The 24,670-nt window shown below is 38.9% G+C and overlaps 2 protein-coding genes across 5 annotated transcripts; both read right to left on the reverse strand.

The window, feature by feature from the left end:
- Positions 1-295: 295 nt before the first annotated feature.
- On the reverse strand, positions 296-10,948 carry LOC126917433 (protein stoned-B). The gene is made up of 11 exons (XM_050724268.1): positions 10,361-10,948; positions 8,811-9,813; positions 8,505-8,673; positions 8,195-8,396; positions 7,468-7,962; positions 6,830-7,064; positions 6,527-6,695; positions 6,264-6,378; positions 5,790-6,108; positions 5,381-5,591; positions 296-5,135 (listed from the first exon to the last, which is right to left on the reverse strand). Exons 1-11 carry the CDS (start codon positions 10,946-10,948, stop codon positions 4,991-4,993), a joined length of 3,651 nt encoding a protein of 1,216 aa, XP_050580225.1. The 3' UTR covers positions 296-4,990.
- On the reverse strand, positions 10,856-22,449 carry LOC126917436 (protein stoned-A). Of its 4 annotated transcripts, none has more exons than XM_050724283.1 (2): positions 22,431-22,449; positions 10,856-13,834 (listed from the first exon to the last, which is right to left on the reverse strand). In XM_050724283.1, exon 2 carries the CDS (start codon positions 13,799-13,801, stop codon positions 11,090-11,092), a length of 2,712 nt encoding a protein of 903 aa, XP_050580240.1. In that variant the 5' UTR covers positions 13,802-13,834; positions 22,431-22,449; the 3' UTR covers positions 10,856-11,089. The 4 variants fall into 4 exon arrangements, 3 of the variants coding, with proteins under 3 accessions (XP_050580240.1, XP_050580238.1, XP_050580239.1); XM_050724281.1 differs by lacking the exon at positions 22,431-22,449 and adding an exon at positions 21,973-22,424; XM_050724282.1 differs by lacking the exon at positions 22,431-22,449 and adding an exon at positions 21,973-22,424 and having other exon boundaries at positions 10,856-13,960.
- Between the last annotated feature and the right edge of the window lie 2,221 nt (positions 22,450-24,670).

The following is a 24,670-nucleotide window of genomic DNA, read 5'->3' on the forward strand; positions in this document are numbered from 1 at the left end:
TATTATAAGTACTTATATACCAACATATTGAATAATCACGATGACACCATAAAAAGACGCCTCATTTTCAATCGAGATATAGTGAGAAATTACTAACAAATGGATAAAAATTTAACGAGGATGGATAATATTTGATGATGAATAGACATTTCTTGACGAAAAATTTGTGGTGATACTAAATTTAAAAAGAAGCTTAAAAAAATTGAGTGTTGTCGGTATTAGTGTAATTTTAGTTGGTAAATGGTAAATTCAATAATGAGATTCTTACAAAATAATCGACTTGTAGTTAACCCAATTTCGTCCCTTAAACAATGTTATATTATTTATTGATACATAGAATTTATCAATAATACCATTAGCTAACAGTATTACACTTGTTTCCATTACCTCGAAAAATTTCATTTTCTCGTTCCTTTTGTGTGTGTGTGTGTGTGTGTTTGCGAAATTATAATACATATATATCAAAGAGCAAATTTGCCCTAATCATTTTTTCCTTTTTTCTTTGTCACTTGTCTACACCGCAATTGGTTACTATTAGATTACAATTACAATTCATACGTACACGTATAATTACACATTACGACGTTACATACATGTGTACCTGTATATATATATATATATATATATGTATGTATATATGTATATATGTATATATATATGTGTATATATTTATATTTATATGTATATTTATATATTTATAAATTACAGATCGGAGATTAGAGGTACTTTATATTTCAATTTCATTAGGGAATGTTTTCGCACTCTCGATCTTTTCTTTTTCCTTATACCTACTTCGAGATTTGATGTCAATCAAAATTATTCGTAACAATCGTTAAATCATTCACAACAATCGTAACGAAACACTTTTTTCTTTATACTCGTTTCATGTGCTTTTCGAGATCAAACTTCGTACATACACCACACTAACCATTAACGGAATCTCTAAAATGTTAATTAAGCTACATACCTACATAAGTAAACACGAATATAAACTAAAACAGTCATGCCTTTGCTTTTATAGGGTATTCAAAATGCTAAGGTATTTTATTTTTTGTAAATCATCGACGTTATTTTCGACTCTGTTCTTCGTTGATATTGCAGGTTATTGCGTTTGGTGATGAGGTTGAAATGTTTAAATTTTATTGATCATAAATTTGCAAGAAACGATACAAATAAAATGAAATAAATATGGTATGTATGATTGACAACATTAATAGTTCTCAGCTGTTATAAAAGATTTACTCCTTAACGTTCGATAAAAAGCTCGACGGACGAAATCATCGGTCGATCTATCATGGCCAAAAAATGGCGTGGGAAGGTAAAAATGCAGTTTAAGGGGTTTCTGTTCCTTCATTGCTCGTTTCAATCTACAACGGACGTTCTTTCTAAATTCTATTAATTACCGATCCTAGCACGACTCAATTAACCGTAATCTTTACAGACTTTCTTTACCTGTACAGAACATTTTGTTTCATTTTTTTCACTTAGTAATAATTGTAAGAACAACAACGACGTTACTAATTTCTCTTTTACAATTAATCATTAGAGAGCCGAGTTAACAGGATTATATCTAAAATCTACATAGTTTAATAATTATATGTATGTAAATACGCGAGTAAGTTTGACCTGGGATAGTGATATTTTTTTGGAGCAACAACGAATGGAGGTCGTACAGATTCAATTGAGATCTACCTTATCGACGCATTTTATCCCCAGTGATAATTTCAAAAGAAAACTAGTTAAAAGTCGAACACAATTATAGAACTCAAACATTTCAAAATACTAAACGTTAATTCCTTTTTGAATCAACATTGGCAATGAATTCATTTTCTTTCGCAAGATGCATAACTATTTTTTTACGAACTTAGGCACTCTTTCTGACGTGTATTATAATTAATTAATCGTTCTTCAGCGAGAGGTCTTTCGATGATACAAGATGATTTATTCGATAAAATCGAACATTTTTGTAACATTAGATTAATAACTGATAAAGGATGATTCTTTTTAAAATAATACCTAAATAGCTATAAGGAAAATAAAATAAATTTTGGCTTTGTCCAAGATTAAAATTTTACTTACGACCTCCTCACAGGGACGAAAAATTTGCATGCTTCCTCTTGCTTTCATCCATTCATTCATTCACAGTCACGCTTATCAAACATCAATAGACTTGCCAATATCACACATAACCTCTAATTTGAATACCTTTCCTAAGATATCTATACATGCATCAGGTGTTTAAATGAACCTTTCCCTTTAGATACATAAATTGGATATCGCCTTCTTGGAAATCGCACTAGAGTACGATATTATACACGGTTGAGATCACAAGCTGGAAACGTCAAGTCCCGAGACGAATTTTTCCCGAAAAAAATCCTCTCGGGATCCATTTAATGTACCAACGCAAACAGACCGTCACGCCGCAAGTGGAAAAGCTTTGCACTGTTTCAAAGTACGCAATGTAACATTTTTACCTATGCAGTCTTGTAGATCAATTAATTGCTTAGTTATATTAATATTTTAGTTTTAAGAGAACATTATTTGCTGGCACTATTAAGCGGTATTGTCAGATTGATGTACTTGATTGGATACATTGAAGAAAGTTTGAGACATAGTATAAATATAAGGCATAATATTGGGTTGTTCGAAAAGTTCACAGCGTTTTTATTTGGTAAATTTACGATAAACAACGAAACGTTTGAACAAATGCTGGTTCTAGTTGGATACTAAACAGAATCAAAGAGAAATATAAAAGATTCGTTAGTAGAACAAGTTTTTTTACTGTAATCCTTACGAATCTTACTCGTACTTACTAGACATAAGCAATAAATGAAAAACTTTAAGAACCCGCAAAAGCTATTTGAAGGAATTCACCAGCAAGAGAAGAAATATTTTTCAAGAAAAGTCTCGTCAAGTTACAAATGACGAAACGCCAAATTCTAGTTAAATCTTTTTTAACTTTCGCTACGAATTTTTCGAACAACCTAATACTTTCATATTCGCATTGACACGGATCAGAGCGACAATCTATATATAACCGACGATATTAATTAGTAGCACTAATTATCTATACGTTACTTGGCATGTCGGCAGACATTTTTCTACGCGTAATTGATTAAGATTATCATTAACCTAAATAGACTTAAGATAACGTATGACCGGTGAATCAACACCTGACATGTCATACGATCGTCTTACGAGCTAAGGACTAGAATAGACTCTTCCGATTTCCTTTGCAGGATGAAAAATTTCTAACGAAAAATCGACAAAATCTCAACGGAAACTTACGTATCTAAATCTTCGTTCACCTTATGTAAAATTATTAATAACATCTTTCGCATCGTTTATCCTATCTTATACATAGTTAAATAGATTTTTTTTGTTCATTTAGCCTTATCAACTTTACGCAGAATACTTTGACGAGCCACCGTCTCGCGCCAACGGTGAAATTTTTGGGGGGAAAAATAAGAAAGGAAAAAAGCGTCGAACAAAAACTTACACACTAAGACTTATGTATATATGATTTGCAAAGCGTTTGAACATATTCTTGCAGCTCGCGTCGCGTACAAGAACAAAATCTTATTAAAGACTAGATTAATGAACTGTAATCTTCCATGCGTCGCGTTTAATATTATAATTACAAATAATATACGTTTCTCTGCTAGCCTCTCTTGGCAAAAATTGTCGATACCATCTTTTTTATCGTTATTTACTTACGTGTCTAATAACCGACGATTAATCTGAATAAACTACCTTTCGGTAAACGACTAGATAACATTTGATATAGATCATCTGCAAGCTCAAACGATGAGATATGCGCCGCACGGTTCTTCCAAGTTATAACGACTTTCTTAATTAACAATTATTGTCCTCTGATCGTCGTGTTGATACGATAAAATCGTTAAATAAGCAAAACACTTCGGAGATATCGACTGCTGCAATTAGAATAAACAAAATTAATATAAAATATTCCAAATAAAACATATATTTTGATATTTTTATATTGGATAGATCCATGGAACGAAATAAAAAAATACTGTTTAACCAATTTTACATACCCAATTTACTAAATTTCTTCGATAACTAATAATCCGCTAATCCGACTTTGAAATAGTTTAAGCAGAGCAAAGCCTTTCACCGCGAGTGCGCATTACTACTTAGCAAGCTAAACTGAACGTAAAATCGGTATTGTCCTCCCTTACAAATTACTCCTTTCATACGTACATTTCGTTAACTGTTATGTTAACTGTTATGTTCGTTATATTTAACACGCGTCGACGTTTAGCGTTTCACGGATCGCAGCGGCCACTAACGATTTAACCCACGCGAACCATTTATCATGATTATATCCTCTTGGTATCGATGTGCGTTCGAAGTTATCAATGTGACTTGCTTTGGTAAAAAGAGATTAACGTATAGAAACGAGTTTTTAAGATAAACGCGTTTAAAGATATGCACTCTGCAGTGCGATATTACTAAGTACAATCGCTTCATCATGCGTGCAAATGATTTGATTAAAACTCAAAATTTTGCTGATAGTGGAGAAATACAAGAGAATAACTTGTTATTAAAATTACTTGGTGATAATTTGTAACCTTTATTAATGTAATAAATAATTACCAACTTTCGCAGCTTTGTTACTAAAACCACTTGAAAATTTGCAATCTTTATTAATATAAAATAAAAAAAGAGCACGCTTTTGACTGTGAAAGAATATGAAAAGGTCAAGATCGACTTTTTCGAATCTTAACTTTTTATTTGAGCACGTCACATACGCTATTGCTTTTTATTAAGCTACACGATTACTCCAATAACGTGTTGCGCTTGCTCGCGTGGAAATTGTCCATTCGTTCCGAGCTGCAAATCGTGAAACGTTACGCGTCCAGTCACAGGCATCGTTTCGCTTTCTGTATATACCTTAGCATTAACAAGTAATTCTCCTTAAGTTCCGTACGTGTTACAGGTTACCTTATGCAAGACTGATTTGGATTTAATCGGAGGAATCGGAATCTGATTCCGCGCCAGCGTCTGAAGCTTCTCCTTGTGTCTCCGGCGTCGTTTCCGGAATTTTTCGTGTGTAGGTGGCAGATACGTATGCGCCTGGGCCTTCTCCTTGCGTATGCTCGATTCCAACTCTGGTATACGACGAGTAATAATAATTTTTTTATTTATATATTATATTTGTATAGCTGTATGTTGTAAATTTTTGTTACGTACTAGATGTAGGGTGTAGAGAGAAAGCACGATGAGTCTGCTTCTTACCTCTTACAATTTTAAAATTAAAATACCAGCGCGATATTCTAATAAAAATACGATTGAAACCCGAACTAAATACGAAAGTTTAACACGTAATATATTTATTATTGTCAGAGGATCGTACCTGTACTCGTGTCGCGACAAATTCCTCACGTATTTCTCTGGTGGAGTGTCGCTGTCGTGATTTTGAAAACTAACACTCCTCGCCGTCGTGTGAGACACTTGGGTCGCTGGCATCGTGAATTCCACGTAACAGTACTCGGCTAGGTTCTCGGGGATCTGATCATAGGAAGTTAGGGCCATTCGACAGATCAATTGGTGTGTCGTGTATGCTCCTGTCAATGATATCATCGATATTATTCTACGTTCATATTTTATAGGATAAAATGACTCTTAAGTTAAGACAACCAAAATGCAAACAATTATTATTCAAGACGTGTATGAGTCAGTTTGAAGGTCGTTTGAAGCTGAAAAAAATATAAAAATAACCGGTTGCCTACATTAGGATTGAACATCTATAACAAAGAAGGTACCTTGGCCTTCTTTCGGTAACCTAGGCATTCTCCAAACGATAGCACGATGTTGATGCTCGTATTTTGCCTGACCGGACGTCACCTCCATCAGCTGAGGTTCCAAAGTATCAACCGCACCGAGAAATCTTTCGATACCCTTGATCTTTCCTGTTCTCCTATGAGCTGACTTGACGGATCCGTATCTGAAGTGTTTTTCCACCCTGAACAGGTAGATCCAGCACTCTGGAATGGGGAAACGTACCATCACGTCCTCGCAGGGCACTTGGCCCAGTTTTCTTGACGCGAATCCCGGCACGAGAATGTCCGCCCTCAGTTCTACCTGTTGATAATGAAAGAACGAGGTCAAAGAGGGTAAGCGTCGAACCAGAGGCGTAACACTGCCTAAGCAGAAACGAGTATCGATATTCGACAAGAACAAGCAGAGTACGGGGTGTCGAGGTGCGTGCAAATTTTCTGGATGAAAAGCGACATTACCTTATTACCGGTAACGCACATTACGGCTTTAAGCTGGAGAGGAAGCTCTCTGTTTTTAGGAGGCCTTACTCGGAACCTCATAAGTTCGATATAGCATGCATCCGGTGGCTTGAACCTTCAAAAGGGTTAGTCAGGTGTTAATTGCAATTAGTAGTTAGTTAGCAGCGTTGTAGCTGTTGTTACTATCGTTTCAAGATAGAGTCTTATAAGTGGTTATCAAGAAGATATTTTCAAAAATCGTTTGTTGCCTGTTGAAGACGTACTTTATAATTCTAGATTTTTCGTATTCGTCCTGTTGAACGCAGGAGTGGAACTCAACGTTCTCCAGACGGATCCATTCTTCGGTTACCACTGGAATTATATCATGTCTGCCTACTACCTCTTTCCCTTGGCGCCACATGTCGTTTATTCCCAATTCAACGTCAGGCATTCCTGGGATAATAAAATTTTAATGAAAGTACTTTTATGGTAAAATAATTCCGAGAACAGATAAACGAGATCCTGGTGTCTATAGACTATAAATGGTAATATAATGATAATTATATCAACAGTTGGTCAAATCTTACCAGAGAGGAAGCCCAAGAAGAACAATCGAACACGTGCTATTTGCTTCTCGACCTGACCTTGCGCGTTCTGTTCCACGTACAATTCATCCACGACCGTAATCTGCACGTCTTCTGTCTTATAACTGAGCGCCCGATCTCGATGGGCCGGCAATCTGAACAGAGCTTCCTCGATCGCGCAAGAAAACTGCTTCATATCTTCGTAGAGTTGCGAACCCAGTTTGAATAACTGAGAAATCTGTACAGAAAAGGCCAAAGTCATTCAATGATAATAATTCTATAGTTTATTTTAATAATTGAAATTTTTCAATATTAGCTCATTAAGGACCACCATTAAGGAACCACTAAAGAACAAGCAATGAAGTAATGTACAAAAAATATGTAATTTATATATGCGTATATAAAACACATCATTGCATAATAGAAAATTTGAAAATCTGACAATTCGAAAATTTGAAACTTTAACAGTTCGAAAGTTTAGAGATGCGGATCTTCGAATGTTTGGAAATTTGAACATTTGAAAATGAAACATTGCATCTAAGGTCGAACCTTAACGAGCATTTTATATTTATGTTGTTTGTCTACGTTATAAACTTTATTTCCAAAAAGCTGTACAATTCCGATATAAAAAGAAATTGCACCTGTGGCGCGTGTTCCACGGGAAGACCGAGCTTCCTTAGATCGCTTCCAAATTCTTTCACCCCCTGATAATCACCCTGAATGGCGTACGCAGCGAATTGACTGAGTTTATTCGTTATCCTTTCCGCCTTTGTCACCTGGCCAGGTCGTACTCCAGGTCGTTCCTTGTAGAAAATGTATTGCAGCTTCACCGTGAATATTTTCCCGTATTGGTCAAATTGCTGTGCTCCGATGTCGGATATCGAGTAAGAAGGAACTAGAGGTAATTCTTGGAAGGGATCCTTGTCTTCTCTGCTGTTAAACAACTGGAGTACAGGATTGTCACCTTGGTAGACCAGTTTTATGAAGATCTTCTTCCAGAATCGTTGACCGGTTATCTTTTTCTTGTTAGGTTGGCGCAGGTGCATGTCCCAGCCGTCACCGGTGTACGTCACTCTTGGGAAGTCTTCCAAAGGTTGGCTAACGTCTTCGTCAAATAGGGGGGTCGGAGGAGTTTCCTAGTATCAGATAAAAGCAAATAACAATATACTATACAATGTATACGTACAATGTAATACATATAATAAACAACTAGTTTTATTAATTTTATCAGAAACATAGACATAGTTATAGAGTATTTTAATAACAACAATTTTTCAGTTGAGCTTATATTTAAAAAGGCATGTATAATGTCGAATGAAGATTATAAGATTCAATTTGCAAAAACGAATACGTCGATGTTTATAATACCTGAGAATCTGTCCTGGTCAGTTCAGCAGGTTGAGCAGTTTCCGTAGTGGGAATAGCGTCCTGTGCGAATCCTGACTTGTCGAAGGGATTGAATCGTGGTGAGGTATCTGTGTAAGCTGTGTTTTGCGGACTCTTTGGTGGTGGCGCTAGCACGGGGACAGCTCCTCCTTCGATTGCTCCGCCTTGATCATCCTCTTTTGGTCTACGGATACAAAATACATTAGCCAAACGTTAATACATATATTTATTAATATTTATTTGATATTTATTATATATTTATTAATTGATTATTTGATATATCAGTGCTTACTTAATGAATACACTGAAATCTGGTCCCGCATCCGAATCTAGGGAGTCGGTTCTTTTTACATTTGTTTCTGGCGGTGGTGCAGTCATACTCAGGAACGAGTCAAACCCATCAGCTTCTCCAAATCCAGTCACTGCTGTCTCTGACCCGGTAGCAGACGAATCACCCCAAACTAAATACACAGTAAAGAGTCAAATAAATGTAAATCTAAATATATAATAAATAGAAGAAAATATGTGCAATTTCTATCCATAAAAATTTATTATTTAATCCGCCAGCTTACAGAAAATTACAAGAAAATTCTTTTACCATCGCTAGACGTGTCCATGGCGGTAGGCCCACCACCAAAGGCATCCAAGAAAGGATCTCCAGCGTTGGTTTCCTGCTCCGCAGCTTTATCAAACTTCGAAGCAAAAATATCAAACGCATCGCCAGTACCCTCGATAACTTTCGTAGTTGCTGCAAAGTTATCCAATTGCTCTTCAGGCTTATACGCTTCGTTGATGGGAAATTCAGCTCCCGGAGTCGGGCTGGTCGATGTCATGCCACTGATATCTTTCGTAGGTTCTTCGAAATCACCAAGTAAATCAGAAGCAAATGGTCCATTGGACTGAGCGGATGATGCATTCATTTCCGTGCTTGCGAACAAAGGTTGTGTGCCGGGTGTTTGCATGGATGTCGTGAAATGGGAGGCCGTGGTATCTATGGTACCAAATGGTCCAGAAGACATCGTATCGGCAACAGAAAAGAACGCAGACTCGGTAGTTATCGTGGACAATTGCTCAGTGCCGCTGGTAGCGAATAATTCAGCTCCAGCTGTCGATGATTGCATAGTTTCTGAGACAACAGGGGATTCCGCAGCGAAATCTAAATCAATACCAGTTTTCTCCGTGTCACTTCCAACAACTCCGGTCGTGGAAGCTATAGATGGTCTCTTTTCACTTGTTACAGAAGCAGTTTCCGGGAAATCTGACTTAAAGGCATCCTCAGCCTGAATAGGAGATGCCTCTTGCTCTGTAATACTGACGAATGGATTGTCTTGGCCAGTGGCACTGATCAAGGATACTCCTGTTACCAAACTAGTGGCGTCTTCGGTATTTATGGACGTAGAGAAGATGGTAGTGGTTGTCGTCTCTGTATTAGGTGCGTCAAGGAGATCCAGGATGTCGTGATTCTTTGATGGCTCTGCTACTTTGCTGTCGTCGGACATTAGGTCTGGTACGTTCGAATCCACGTCCAGGAAGTCGGCGAAACTGTGCTCCGGAGTTGGCGATGGAGAGTGCATTAACGTTGGACTGGGTGTTCTTGTTGCCTGTAATTAACGATCAAGATGAAACGAGCCAAAGTTTGACAGATAACAATTTTGATTTTGACTTATCCGATAATTATTTATATACAAGATGGTACACGTAATTTTTATCTGGCAATTGCATATGCATGTAGAAAATGCTACTCCTCGCTGATATATCTATGTAGTCAAGGTCAATGTCCTGAGTAACTACGCTTCTACTTGAAAGATACGTATATATAAAAATATTCTAACACGCATCTTTTAAGAATTTGACTAGGTTTGAGTCAGGTAATAAACAAAAATAACTGTAACTGTAAACTGCCGCTATAAGAAAACAGCTGCGCTTTTTCGTAATTTTAGCGAATCGATGAAAACCAACTCTCCAACAAACCCTGCAACTTATATTAAATTCTACTGTATATGTTCGTTAACTTGAAAAATGATCATACAGAATAGTACGTGTCTCACCCAATGACCCTGGTACTCATTAGTCAGTGGAATATCCTGATAATGCTCAAGCTCTCGAAGCATCCTGTGTATAATTACCATTTATCTCGCTATAACGAACCTGTAATCGATCCAGGAGATGGTTAGAAGTGGCATCCATAGCTCCAGTAACCGACAAGATCAAGTCTTTGGTGTTTTTAGGTGGCGCCGGTGGTTGAGGTCTCGGTGGCGGCGGTCTCGACGGTGCAGTCTTGCCATTCTTGGGTTGAACCGGTGTCACAGGCACCACCGGAGATGGCGGAGGTGCAGACTGCAACTCTTGACCGAAAAGTTCGTCAGTCGCTTGAGTAGAGATCGGCGCATCGAACAGATTCGTGCTCGACTCGCTGACACTCGTCTGAAAAATGTTCGCGGATTGACCAGAGAATATGTTGGATGCCGTAGTGTCGGTAGTAGTAGCTTCGAAACCAGTGCTAGGTGCAGTGGTCTCCGTGGCGAAAGAAGCGAAAGGGTTCGTCGAGTCGACTGTAATGGCTGATTGATAAGATTGGTCTGCTCCAAAATTCAGGAAAGGATTCTCTCCTGCTCCGGTTGTTTCCGTGTCCGCGAAGTCCTGGAGGAAAGGATTCGACGGTTGGCCAGTTTTCCTGTCGTTGGACTCGACACCGTAGTCGTCCATCAAGAAAGGGTTTCCACCTTTGGAATCCATGTTGCTCGATCGAAAGGTTAATGGACCAGCTTAAAAGTTGCTTAAAATATTCTTTGGTATAGTACTTTCTAATATATAATTGCGCAGACTGCTTAGCAGAGAGTCTTTTACTGGGAAGAGAAGGAGGATGGATTAGATGTTCTATTTCTGCATTAATTCGGATTCAAGTATCTTCAGTTCAGTTTTTCCTGGTCCTAGGGTAGCGAAACTGGTGTCGAAAGGATCCACGTCCTCTCCTAAACCGAAGTCGTCGTTCTGTAAAGGAGTAAGTACTTTGGCTCCAGGATCTTGGTCGTCGATGCACAGATAATCTGCTGTTGCCTTCTTTTCCTCGGCTCTTGGATCAAAGTCAGGATCAACCTCCGGAATGGTAGTTTTAATGATCGCTGTGAATGCGATAGGAACAGGACGAACGGGCAGCTCTCCAGGAATTTGCTGCAGTTCGCTCTCGAGAATCTTCAGCTCCGCTTTACCAGGAAGAATATTAGTGGCGATAGAAGTGTCGAAAGGATCGTTGTAGGAAATCTCTTCTTCTTCTTCGATGGGCTTTGACTCGATTCTTGGCGTCAGAGGCTTCGCATCCACCTCGATCTTCTCGTCCAGCAAACTCTCCTGCCTCTCCTGCAGTTTCGGTTTCCTCTGTTCCTCGAACTTCTTCAACACAGAGTCCTGAAGCTCGGCGATCTTCAAGTTGTTCGGCCTGATAGAACTAGCTGTGAAATCGCTCTGTCTTCTTACAGGTTTCCCTTCGGCTCGCGGATCAAAATCGTGGTCGCTCAGACTATGAGGTAACTTTGCCTCCTGTTTCAACAATTCTGACTCGATTAACTTCAATTCTGTCTTTCCGGGAGCTACCTTGGCCACGAAACTGGTATCGAAAGGATCCACATCAGCTTCCTCCTCCTGTATAGGTAACAAATCGTCGATAGATTTCTGAGAATAATAAGGTGTCAGAGGTTTCGAAGGTAGTGCTTTCTCTTCTTCGGTGGTTGTCAGTAGGTCTGGACGTTTGGATGGTGTAGGCAGTTCGAAAGCAACGGTCTTTGAAGGTGCTAGTTCTAGCACCTCTGGCCTCGAAGATCTCCGTCCACGGTCGCCAACCTCGTCAGTATCTTCTGCTTCTTCGAATTCAACCTGAAAGATTGGTTTAACAGATGCTGTTGGAAGAGGAGGCCTTGGCGGTAGCTTGGATACAGTAATATCAACCGGAACAGCTGGCTGCTCGTCCTTTCTTGGATCGAAATCGTCGTCGTCCAGAGAATTAGAGAGATTAGGTTGTTCACCAAGCAACTCTTTCTCGAGGAACTTCAACTCTGTCTTTCCAGGAGGAATTTCTTTGATAGCAGAGGTGTCGAAAGGGTCTACGTAGCTGAGATCTTCCACTGGAGCTATAGGTTCGTCCGCAAGTTGACTTAGATCGGTTGTAGATCCTCCTAGAAGATCCTTCTTAGCTTGCAAATTACTGATCTTTGCTCTGAGCTCTTCTTTCAGCAAACCTGTCTCATAATCTCTGTTCAATCCAGCTGGATCGGTCAAGGATATCGTCACTTCTGAAACCGGAAGCTCTTCTAGTTCTTTCTCGATGAACTTCAACTCTGTCTTACCAGGAAGGATATTCTCAGCGAAAGTAGTGTCGAACGGATCTTCTTCGTCGACGAAAGTAGCTGCCTCGAAGCTTGCTTCTATTATCTCGGCTTGGAAGTCTACAGCCGCCGGTTCCTTAGTTTTGAAAGGGTCGTCAGCCTCCTCGAGACGTACCGGCTCATCTGGCGCTGCGTCTAAATCGAACTCTGCGTCGTCCAAGTCAGGAATCTCCTCTAAGATCGTTTTCTCTTTCAATATTTCGAACTCAGAAATATCCAAAGGTCCGTTGGACGGTTTGTTGTCCGCAACGTTCTCCTGATTCACAGCTGGGCTGACTGGTCTTGGTAGAACCGGAGGAAGCTTCGTAAGATCGACAGGAATATCAGGAAGATCGCTGTCGTCGTCCAGCAAAGTCTTAGTCACGTCCACAGGCTCCGCAACTACGCTGCTACTCTCCGCAAGTTGCTCGGATTCCTCGAAGTCATCCAATAATAAATCTTGTTGAAGTCTAGGCCGCCTGCCTCTCGTGATCTTGCACGAACTCACGTAATCGACTCTTCCGGAGAGGACCTCTACCGCGTTCCCTAAACTGACCAATCTGTTCCCCTTCTTATCTACTGTTTTCAGTACTTTGTCGGCGTTTGTAGTGTCGAACGGATCGTCGCCGGCCTCCTCCTCGGTTGGACTGTCGGGAATGTAAGCTAGTTGAACGTCGATATTCTGGAGAACGTCAACGTAGGTTGTGTCGAATACGTCTTCGTCGGCGGAGTCTTCGTGTTCATCCTCGTCGTCGGGAAGTTCGACGAGACCGTCCTCGTTAACCAGAGGCTTGTCTTCTTTCTTCTTTCCCTTTCCCTCGAAGTCCGGTGGTTCACCTTCGATCGGATTACCTTCCTCGTCGAAACCTACCCACTTTTTCGAAGAAGACTTTTTACCAGGATCTTCCTGGTCCTCCTCTTCTTCCTCTTTCTTCTCGTCTTCTAGCGGCGGCTTCCGTTGAAAGAAGGAAGTAGATTTTATACGATCGAGATCTCCTTGCGTCTTCTTGAGGATCGAGTCGACTCCGGCCGTCAACGCCTCGAATTTCTTCCACTCGTCGGAGCTGGCGTTGCTGGCCTGCTCGCCGGATTGCTCGGCTTTCTGCTGGGCCTCCGCCCGCTCGCGCCTGTAACGCTCGAGCTCCTCCGGGTCGAACTCGTCCTCCTCTGCCCCCTTCTTGCCCTTCTTCGGCTTTTTCTTCTTCTTCAGGCCCTTGGCTAGCTTGTGCATCCTCTAAGAGCTACCGTGGAACAAGCGAGGCCTCTGCAATCGGTATTCATACTTTTCGTTAGTCTGCCTCGAAGGTTCAAGCTTTAACCCATTGGCACACCGTGTTTTTCGGACGTCTTAAACGTCGTTATCGCCTTCCGCTTCCTTTTTCTTCTCTATCTGTACGAAAGGTGCTAAGCGATAGTGACACGAATTTTTATGAATTTATACGCCAAACCGAACGTTATACGCGCCATGCAACAACCACGCTGATCAACTCCATGGAGAAAGATGACGATACAGGGATATTATTTCTCAAGCTCACCTCTGAATTTAGTATTATCTATCTGTCGGTTGTGCTACGATACAACTTATCGTTTCACACGAGTCGAGTTGATTAGTTTGGCTTCTGAGGGGATCAACGTATAGTCTTCCTCAGACTGCTTAATAACTGTGCATGCCAATGGGTTATTAGCACGTTCGCTACCATCGTATACAGTCATTCACAAAAATCTTGCTGGTTGACTCGATAAACGTATAGAATACTCGTTTCTACTGAAACAGATTCCAGCTTCATACGTTATTTTAAACTGTCGATTATATTAATATTCCACGAGTGTCCTATCTTCCTTTCAATTTCATTTCCTTGGTAGAGAATGTATACGCTATATACTGAAATATCGAGATGAAATTTCACGTTTGCTTTACATATATACATATAGCAAAATTTAATGCGAATAAAAATAGTCTTGTCATAAGATGTACGAAGACTTTCGTAACTCGCTTCTTGAAAATCGACGAATACGAATGTAAGCTTGGCTGTATCCGATTATCGAGTACATTGTACAGAAATACAAGAAATAAAACGCGATCGATAACAGTAGCGAACGTGTTCAAACCTTTTTCCCACGAGAAACCTTTTTCATATTTCTTTTTTTTTTAGGAGAAGGTCTTAGGTTTTGTAACAATAGCGGTACCAAATCATAGGAGGACGATATTTTCAATTAGAAGAGATTTAGATTCGCGCGATTATTACAGGTGCCTTCATGCAGATTTCGCCATTATGTGCAATTCTAAACGATCCACAGTGACGAAGGGTAGTCGCAGCAAGACTATAATAATACTCTATACGCGTTCTACGCAATCGTCGAATACCATCGACGTTCGATCGATCGGTGGAGGAAGAGGACAACGCGAACAGCAAGCTGCAAGTGCGAAGCGTGCGATGCGAGTGACATGCGTGTGCTCGCGAATGAAACGACAACACCCACGCGACGTTTCAGGCTACTTTGCCGAATCCTCGAATACTTGTTGCACACTACCGATCTTTATTTAGTCGGTCGCTCTTTATAACCGTGCTAAATTCGTCCACTTCTTTTTTAACGCGTGCACGCCGCGAAACACGTCGCTCTATGCGCTCGTTCATCTTTCCGCGTCGAACTCTCGAAACGATGTCGCACATGTATCGATGTATACGACACGAGCAACGTTATTATTAACTGATTTACTCAGTCAGTCGTACGAAAATCTACATACTCCTGACGAGTTCCGAGCTAATGCAAAGAAATGGAAAACGCATTTGGTCACAAAATGATCTCTACTGTAACTATTAACTGTAACAATTTATACGTAAGGGATGTACGTAGACTTTTGCAAGCGACTGTAGGTCGTTTAAATTCCACATATCGGTGGGACAACTCTTTCTTCGTAGTAACTCTTTCTCTTCTTCCTCTTCGTTGCATGTAAATAACGGATTTCAAGCAAGAGCAGCGTGTCACCGTTGAATTCTTGACGCGCAGACTGTCCACAGAAGGCTATAGAATGTTTGCGGAGATGACATGGTTCACAAGAGCAATGTGCACAAATGCACGAAGAAGTTTAAAGAAGAGGAAACCAACATTGCGGAAAACCAGCGATGGACAGCAGTCTGTCTTATGGTACCAGCCTTATGGTCCTTGATACGTTTCTAATTGCTTGGTACAGTTACCATTAGCTTGCTTAACGGTAAGCTTCGACTATTAACCGATTGGTAAACACTTGGCTACGTCGCTTTCATCTACTGTATCCTCTGATTTAGTCTAATTAGACTCGGACCTGGAATAAGATCGATTCGAGTATATCAGTCATGGGATCGCTACGAGAAAGACGAAGGACAAAGGCCGTCGAGTTTCACGGAGAACAAAGCTGTCGTTATCTGGAATTTTTCTATCTGTCTGTTCGATTCGAAACGTTCGATTTGGACGGTCGTGTACGCGTAATGGGATCGTTGCCAGAACAGCCTGATCGATCAGCAGTACCGTACAACCGTGACCATTTTACCCTTCCTGTTGCCCTTTCACAACGTTCCTCCGTAGCGGTATTGCTGAGAAAATGCCAGAAATCTTGTCTCTCTCCTTGTGTATTTTATCAGTGCTTGGTTTTAGGTCAATGAGTTTGTATCATCACACAATAGAAACCGCATTCGTGTCTCATCTTTTCTGCGTCTGATGTTGCGTACACGTAACATTGTACTTTTATAAAACGCTAGTTGACTAAACGATAAATGTATATGGTTTCTGTTGTCTCAAATCTTGGTACGTAATTACGTCTACTTGATAAAGCCAACCAAGAACATGTGTTTCTTTAATAATTAATAAAAAAGCACTAAATACCTAAAAGAGTCTTAACTAATAGCGACTACAAGGACATAACAACACATAGTTGTATAATATCAACTAAAACTTCTTAGAATATCGCTTTTGGAAGATAACACGAAAAATCTATCCTCTTTGAAACTTGAAATTAACTATCTGATCTGAGATTATCCGAAATTAATCTCAAATCTTAGTACATTGTGTCTTCTTCATAAAACCGCTCCAAAAAATATATTTCTATTGCTAATAGTTAATGAACAGAAAGAAGAAAACTATTCTCATATACTAAACGAACGTTGTGTGTTGAAAAAATTATATATAATATTATTATATATATAATTATATATAAGATACTACGTATCTTCTGAACAGGTAGGACAAAGTTGTGCAACACGCGAATATCCCTTGCTAGTCGAGCGTACGCCACGATCTATATCATTGATAAGAGGCTTAAAGTCTTACGCGACAGTCATAGTTAGCATATTAATCCGTTACGAATGGGGAATTTAATTAACATCAGTGTAAGCTATATATCTTTCGACAACAATGCCCATCTGCGCCATAGCTTTAATTGCCAACGATGCATTGGGATTGTTCTTCCAGAAATATAGGAACAGTTGTTTGCTACAACTATCTAAATAATTGAATAATTTGATTAAGTGTCTGTAGATTCTTACGAATGTTTGGTAGAATTTGGGTTTTATTTGGACTTTAACTCTGTCGACCTCAAATTTAGGAAATATTTTAGAATACATCTAACGTTCTTTAATAAAACCCTTCGTGTCCTCCGTTATATCATATCCAATTTTTAATTGCCATCTTTGTACTAGGTACTTCAAGAATTGCTCACACATATAAAGTATAAATATGATTATAAATATAAAGTAAATACAGGTAGCAACATACTTTACAATTACTAGGACATAAATGAATTTTAATCTAATATCTCATCCTCCTATATTTTCGTTTCTTTACCTCGAAAATTATTGGAATAGTATTTCGATCCTAATATCTTCCAATCTTTCTTATTACGATTCTCACCACATTTGGTTCAACATCTTAAAATCTTGATGAATTATTAATACTTGAAATGGCGAAATCAGAGAGTAAATTATTTTCTTCGAACTTAAGAAATTTGCAAACAACTGAGAATCACGATCGACGAACAACATGGCAATTAAATCGACACCGTCGGAAGTCGACGAGTTACCAACGAGCAAAAGGGACCGACATAGTGTGCGAAACAGAATTTCGTCGATAATTGGGGGAGCAGGAGAGAACACGTGCTCCAGATTACTGCAGGGTGGTCGTGTCGAGGCTGGTGTGCTAACAAACTCAACGACTATCGCAGCTCACCCCAACCGATATCATCGTCAGAGTACACCTGCATGCAACCCAGGAAACTGCAATCGATAACGGTTGAGAAATCGGCAATCTCACCTACGACCACTGTTCTAGTTCTACGACTCCACGGAGACGAGTATTCTGTTTGATTCTATCGAACGAAGGATATCAGGTCATTCCACAAATAACGCCGCTCCTCTATTTTATATCTGATTTCTCGACTTCGAATTTCTAAGATAGGAAAGTTTGGTACGGTAATTCCTGAAATTTACAATTAACAATTAGAAAGATTGTGAATAGCTTTAATAGCATTAAATGTAATAGGAAAGATGATTATAGATTGAGGAATTTTGATAAGTAATAATATGAAAAAATAATATATCAAATACGTATCTTTTAATATTGTTGTATATTACATCTTATTATTTTCTTCTTCTTTCTTTTGCATTTATTTATAAATATATCTTCTTACCTAGTATTGTTATATTTTATCCTAACACCGTCCTTTACTATAGTCTGTAATATGTAAATACATGTACAAAATTTGCTGTTAATTACAAATGAATATCGTTATTGTTAATATATAAAATATATAAAATATAGTATGTATTACAGCAATCGATAAATCAGATAAATGCTCATATCTGCAATATTTTTAGTTGTCTTCGTTAAAATATAAATCTGTATAAATATCTGTATTTTAATCAACAGAATGATCAGCCGTATACATTGAACAAAATTTGACAAAGCATTTAATATAATATAATTGAAATGCGTCACCTCACTCAGGTAAAATATACAAGAAAATTGAATTTCAAAGAGGTAACCGGATATTTTCCATCGCAATTTAACAACTTCTGAAAGCAGAAATTAAAAATGATAAATAAGGTAAATTGTAAAAATAGCTTCAGAAAAGATCGGATAAGGTATTATCTGCTGATAAGTGCGATAAACTTTTTTACGTGTTAATATAAACGTTGATATTTGATATTATAAATAAATATTGAACGCTATCTAATTGCAATCAGATATAAAATACTTTTATGTTTTGAAGTTGCACATGTGAGTACAAAATTACTTATCTGGCGTAACTTAAATTAAATAAAAGTCCAGCTTAGCCAACGAAAGTTTCACCAAAGAATAAAAAGTCGAGATGAAATCTTAAGAATTACAAGGGACCTTCATAAAGTTTCGTCCTGCTGCAAATAAGCTTTTCAAACTTTCAGCGTTTCCCAGTGGAACTTGACCATTGATTGTATTCTTTGCTTTTCGTATATCTATAGCTTTTCAATTTTCTATCAACGAAGATCTGGTCGATAAAGTTAACGTTAAATTTAAGAAACGATCGATGGTAATATCGTGAGATGATCTCAATGCCTGACACGATAAGGTATATTCTTATCTCCGGCATCTAGATAATTAAATTTGGTCCGAACAGCGTCGCCAGGTGAACAGATATTATCGACCAGTGCCGCTCGTGCCTTTGCACATAGAATCGACAGCAACACTTGTTACCAGAGTTAATTACCAGCTACTATCAAACCTATGTATCAATCATTTATTTAAAGGAAGTTTCCTCTATGGCCCCTAACCTCAAAATGTAGGAAGAGATTTACCAAAAATTCTGTTTTAGAAACTCTAGCTTACCGAATGGAGAACAATCGAACCTCGATTTAACCTCAAACTTTAGATGGAGACACGTGAAAAATTGTATTACTGTTTCGGAGATTCTAGCTCGGAGGATGGAAAATGATTTAATTTCAAAATTTAGAAAGAGACTCGTCAAAAATTGTATTACTGTTTTGGAGATTCTAGCTTGTGGGATAGAGAACGATTTAACTTCAAAACTTAAGGCAGAGACTTATCAAAGGTTCTATTTGCGTTTCAGAAGTTCTAACTTACGGAATGGTAAACAATTGAACCTCAAATTAACCGCAAAATTTAGGAACAGACTTATCAAAAATTCTATTTCTGTGCCAGAGGTTCTAGCTTACAGGATGGCGAACTATTTAACCTCAAAATTTAAGAGGAGACTTATCAAAAATTCTATTTGTTTCAAAGGTTCTAGCTTACAGGATGGGAAACAACACAACCTGAAAATTTTAGAAATATTATCAAACATATATAAAGAGATTTACCAGAATTTGTCTTAGAAATTTTAGAATTTCATTCCAAAATCTGACATGTTTTCTTTATGACTCTTAACCTCACAGTTTAGAAAGAGATATAGCTAACATTTTGTTTTTCGTAGATTCTAGGTTACAGGATGGAGAACAGTGTCACGGTATATGGTTGGGTTGTCGACTGAAAAATTTAAGGAAGGGGTCTAGCGGAGTGAAATCCAATAGAGGAGAAAAATGGTGCGCGTGCCGATTTATATTTAGAAAATCCAAACCCCATATGAAATCCAGCGTCGCTCCAATGCTCGAGCACTGTACGTGGTTTTAACACGTTCGCTGGCATTGATTCATTAATTTAATTAATGCTGCTAATACAATTATTGCATTTTCATTCTTGTTAATTCGGATGAAACCACAATTAATATTCTTTTCACAGAGCATACTGAAACAAACATTATTTTGATTGTTCTTATTTTAGCAGCGAACACAATTGCGTAACGTCGCAGATTATAATACACTCGAGTTTAGGAAGATACACATTAATCATGATTTTTTAAATAGAATATACAGTTTCATTTATAACGAGATTCTATGTCCAAATAAGCTTCACTGGTATAACAAATTAAACGGTGAAACAAATTTCTATGCAGATTCCATTTCATAACGTTTATAAAAACACGAAATTGCATAAACATCCAGAATCTACGCATAAGGATTAAGAAAAGTAAAAGAAGAAGTGGCAAATCCACGGGTGGGTAATCATATTTCACTGGCAACTAATGTGTTAAATAGATATTCTATTATTCCTCAATTGTACAATAATATTCTACCCTACAACAATTTGCCACATAACGTTTCCAAAAATAAGAGAATAAAGATCTATATAAAACAGGAAATTCCATCCCATAAAATCCACTCTACAGGGTAATTGCATATATCTAGAATCTTATTTGATACAACGTAGAAGAGCCAAGTCGACGAGCACCGATACATATTGCAAGTCGTTGAAGAACAATAGAGCACGATATCTAGTTCTTCGTAGGGGAGTAGCTTGAGTTTCTGACGTAATTGAATAAAAGTTTCGGCGAAAAGCATTGCTGCAATATGCCGAACATTTGTCCACCGGATTTACCGAGGCGCACGCGTAATACCGGCACGGACGATGCTCTATACTCGACCAGTTTTATCACCTGTCTTACAACGATATAATTCGACAACCGTTCGATTTCAAATCGTTACTCCATTCTATTCCAGGCCTCCACCATCGAGACTCCAGGCTGAAACGGAGAATTCGATTACAATGAGGAAAGCGAAAGGTGAACATCGAATGAATGTCAGAACGTAATAAGCCCGATGATCGAAACACGAAGCACGTATCCGATGGTAATTTCGCGAGGGATGACAGAAAGGAGGAAACGCGAGGCGTATCGACCAAGTCAGTTCTCAATGGGCAGCTTCATTATCGTCTTAGCAACTATCATTGCTGCGTCAGCATTATGTACGAAGCCGCAATCGGTCTAGAATATTTCTACGTATTATAGTACACGAAATGCTTCTTTTTAGTTTGCGTATCTTTCGTTAAATCTGCCTGGAGCGTACCAAAGCCGTCGTAGATACACCGAGACACTCTGTTTCCCTAGACATTGCTACCTCTAACACTATGACACAGTCTTCGCGTTCGATCGATTCTACTATATTCTAGAGATTATAGGATAGACAAGACATCTACGAGACATTCAAGACCATCCGTCTATGGTTAGATCAATTCTATCTAAAGTGTTTTCTTCGAGAGGCGCAACCGGAAACCTTCTCGAGGGAACTCTGAAAGCGGCCGGACGAACCCTACAAACGAAATAGCTAGGATGCAAAGGAACAAGTGGAGAGGCCATAACGTCTCTCTGTCACTGCGACAAAGCAGAGGAACGTGTTAAAAATTCAGAGTGCAGGTCGTTCAGGCGAGCGAAGCGAAACGTATTAGAACACGGATCAATCGGAAGAAGCGTAGGTGTCGTGTCACGGCGGCCACGTTTCGCTCTGGTTTTCGCGGCGCTATACACCTACGTTTGAGAAAAATCTTTCGGCTAGTTGTACTTACGATTCCAGCCTCGTCAGCCACATCGGTACGACGCACATTTTTTTCGAGTCATCCCGCGGTCGAGATTTCTCTCTGTGTTTCTTTTGGTCGCCGGTGGGATGAATCGTCGAAGCACACACTCGGAGGAATGAGCACCGGAAGAAGGAAGAAGAGTGATATAGAAGATGACGGAGGATGAAATTGAACTGATACCAGTGTGGCAGATATCGAATATGATCGAAGAAGAGAAGAGTGTCCAGTTAGATAGAGACTCTCTGAGGAGGGGGAGAGAGGAAGAACAACGTCGAAGAGGAAATCAGCGAATAACGTTCGCCGGGTGACGAGGGAAGCTCGCGGGAACGTGAAGAAGACGGACCGTGGGCTCTAGCTACGAGTTACGTTTTCCCTTTGGTCTGGAAAACAGGAAACAGCGGGCGTGGAGAGCTGCGAAGGCCCTGCCGAAAGCGAAGCCGACTCACCTCGTACTCTCCTGCGGGTCGAGCTATTTCCAGCATCGATCCGTTTCGCGGAGAAGAAACATGCGCGTAGAAACGACGACGACCACCGCCCCCGACGCCCCTTAACGTAGCCCTCCCCACTTCCATAACGTGCCCCTTCTCCCTCTCCTAGCCACCCTTCGCTAGCGATGGCCTCAAAACGCGAACACGTTCGCGGATACCAAATTCTTCACCATCGATCTGTCCCTACTAACTTTCCACCTTCTTTACAGCTTCTTGCGAAATATCGAACGATGCGCAACTGGTCCGCTGGATCTTTAGAATTTTTACTCGAACACGGTTGTGGTTCCCTTGGTGGTTTCGTTACGTGGTGTGTCTATAAGGTTCCATATACAGTGGTGTACATCAAAAAGTTCATCTAATAAGAAATATAAAGGGGCATTATAATTTTACAAAATGGATTTATATTAATGGGGACATTAGGTTATCTCATAAGTAGTGCGTCGTAGTCGGCTTTCATATTGCTGGATGAAAATAAACAATTACCTTCGAACAATCGATCAGTGATGAATTTTCTCGTACGTTTTATAATTCACTGTTTTTTCCACCATGCTTTCTATTCCAGTTCTTTAAAACGATAGTAGCTAATCCTATTGTTTTGAACTTAACTCTCAGAAAAACCACATTACTTATGGAATGACCAATACCATATACGATAGAATGAATTTTTAGGAAAAGAGATACTAAAATTCGTAAGTAGCGTATGAATTTTAAACTGTCTTTTATCCGCCACGTCTATTCTTATTATTCGTGACTGTTGTCTTATATTTCTATATACTTCAATCTATATAGGAATTTTGTTATTGTGATCTTTCCTAGATGTAATCTTTCCTAGTTTCATTTCCCCCATTTTAAGTAAGTTTGCTTTTTACCTATCATTTGATCTGATAGATCCATCAAGAAGCGTATAATATAGCGACTGAAGCTTGGAAACTTGCGCAGAGAATGATTTCACTTATTGATTCTCCAATCTTGGTTTATTAATTGAAAAGATCCAAAGCGTGCCGAGGCCACCGTTAGCCACCATCCGCTTCGCGTCGTTGTGCTATTCTTTTGTGTTGATAAGCTGCTTTTTTTCACTACACTAATCAGTATAAGAATAGTGGACTAATTTTCATACTAAAAAATGTAAAATATGTATGATCTGTAATAGACTTACAGCGTATGCAGGTAACTTTGAAGGTTATGTGTTTCACGTGTATGTGCTGGAAAAGATGTCATGCAATTTTGTGGACGGAGATAGGACGCAGGAGTTCCTATGAATGGTGATTTTTTTCAAGGAGATTGAAAATAGAAACAACACGTTCGTGGTGCACAGGAATGAATATATCTCCTGAGTACTCAGTTTTATTGCTGGAATCGAGTCGAATTTCCGCAATTCGTGTGGATCTTTCTGAAAAAGGTTGCAAGCATTCGTCGTCGATATACAAGGTTCATCGGATTTAACCCTGCTATGATCATTCTCGATCAATTATATTTTTCTAACCTTAAAAACTAACTTCGGTTTGAACAAAATATGAAAGAAGTCTTATCGGTATGCACGAATTTTATATTAACCTTACTGTTCCCTTTAGTCATTCAGACGTCTTCTTTCTTGAAACACTTCATTCATAAAAAGCATAGAATATACAAAATAATATTGAATACTAAAATCAAATATTCGAAAACTATTTATGTTTTAATCGATTCTATTGAAACAGAGCATCATTACAGATCGTATAAACCTAAAGAAAACAGAATTAAATATTTTCTTAAAAGATTATGTATTGTCTCTGTCTGGTAAAACGAGAGCAAAATTGAAGTATAGAAATTCTAGGACCGTAGCAAGGTTAATTGTCTACGCTTCCTTGTGCGTTGAAATTTCAAATAACTTACTAACATTCCTAATGCTATTTTCTTCTGCTTGCTATTTTACCTTCGTCTTCTTTCAAGATTAAAATCCCAACGAGTTTCTCCATCGAATTGCCTCTTAATTAAATTCTTAAAATACGCGTATATCTCGCCTTCTTTCTCTCTCTTTCTCTGTAGTCGATTTCTTGAGGAAAATTAGTCGACTTTTGGCAGCAAGCTGCGAGGAAAGTACGATCGAGGCTATAAAGGGCGATGATCGATCAATCGAGCTCTGTATGTGTGTGTGCATACGTGCATGTATGTGTGTGTGTGTGTGTATGCGTGTGTGAAGTTGACAAGCGACCTTAGAA

This window comes from Bombus affinis, chromosome 6 (assembly GCF_024516045.1).
Source record: "Bombus affinis isolate iyBomAffi1 chromosome 6, iyBomAffi1.2, whole genome shotgun sequence".
Lineage (NCBI taxonomy): Eukaryota > Metazoa > Arthropoda > Insecta > Hymenoptera > Apidae > Bombus > Bombus affinis.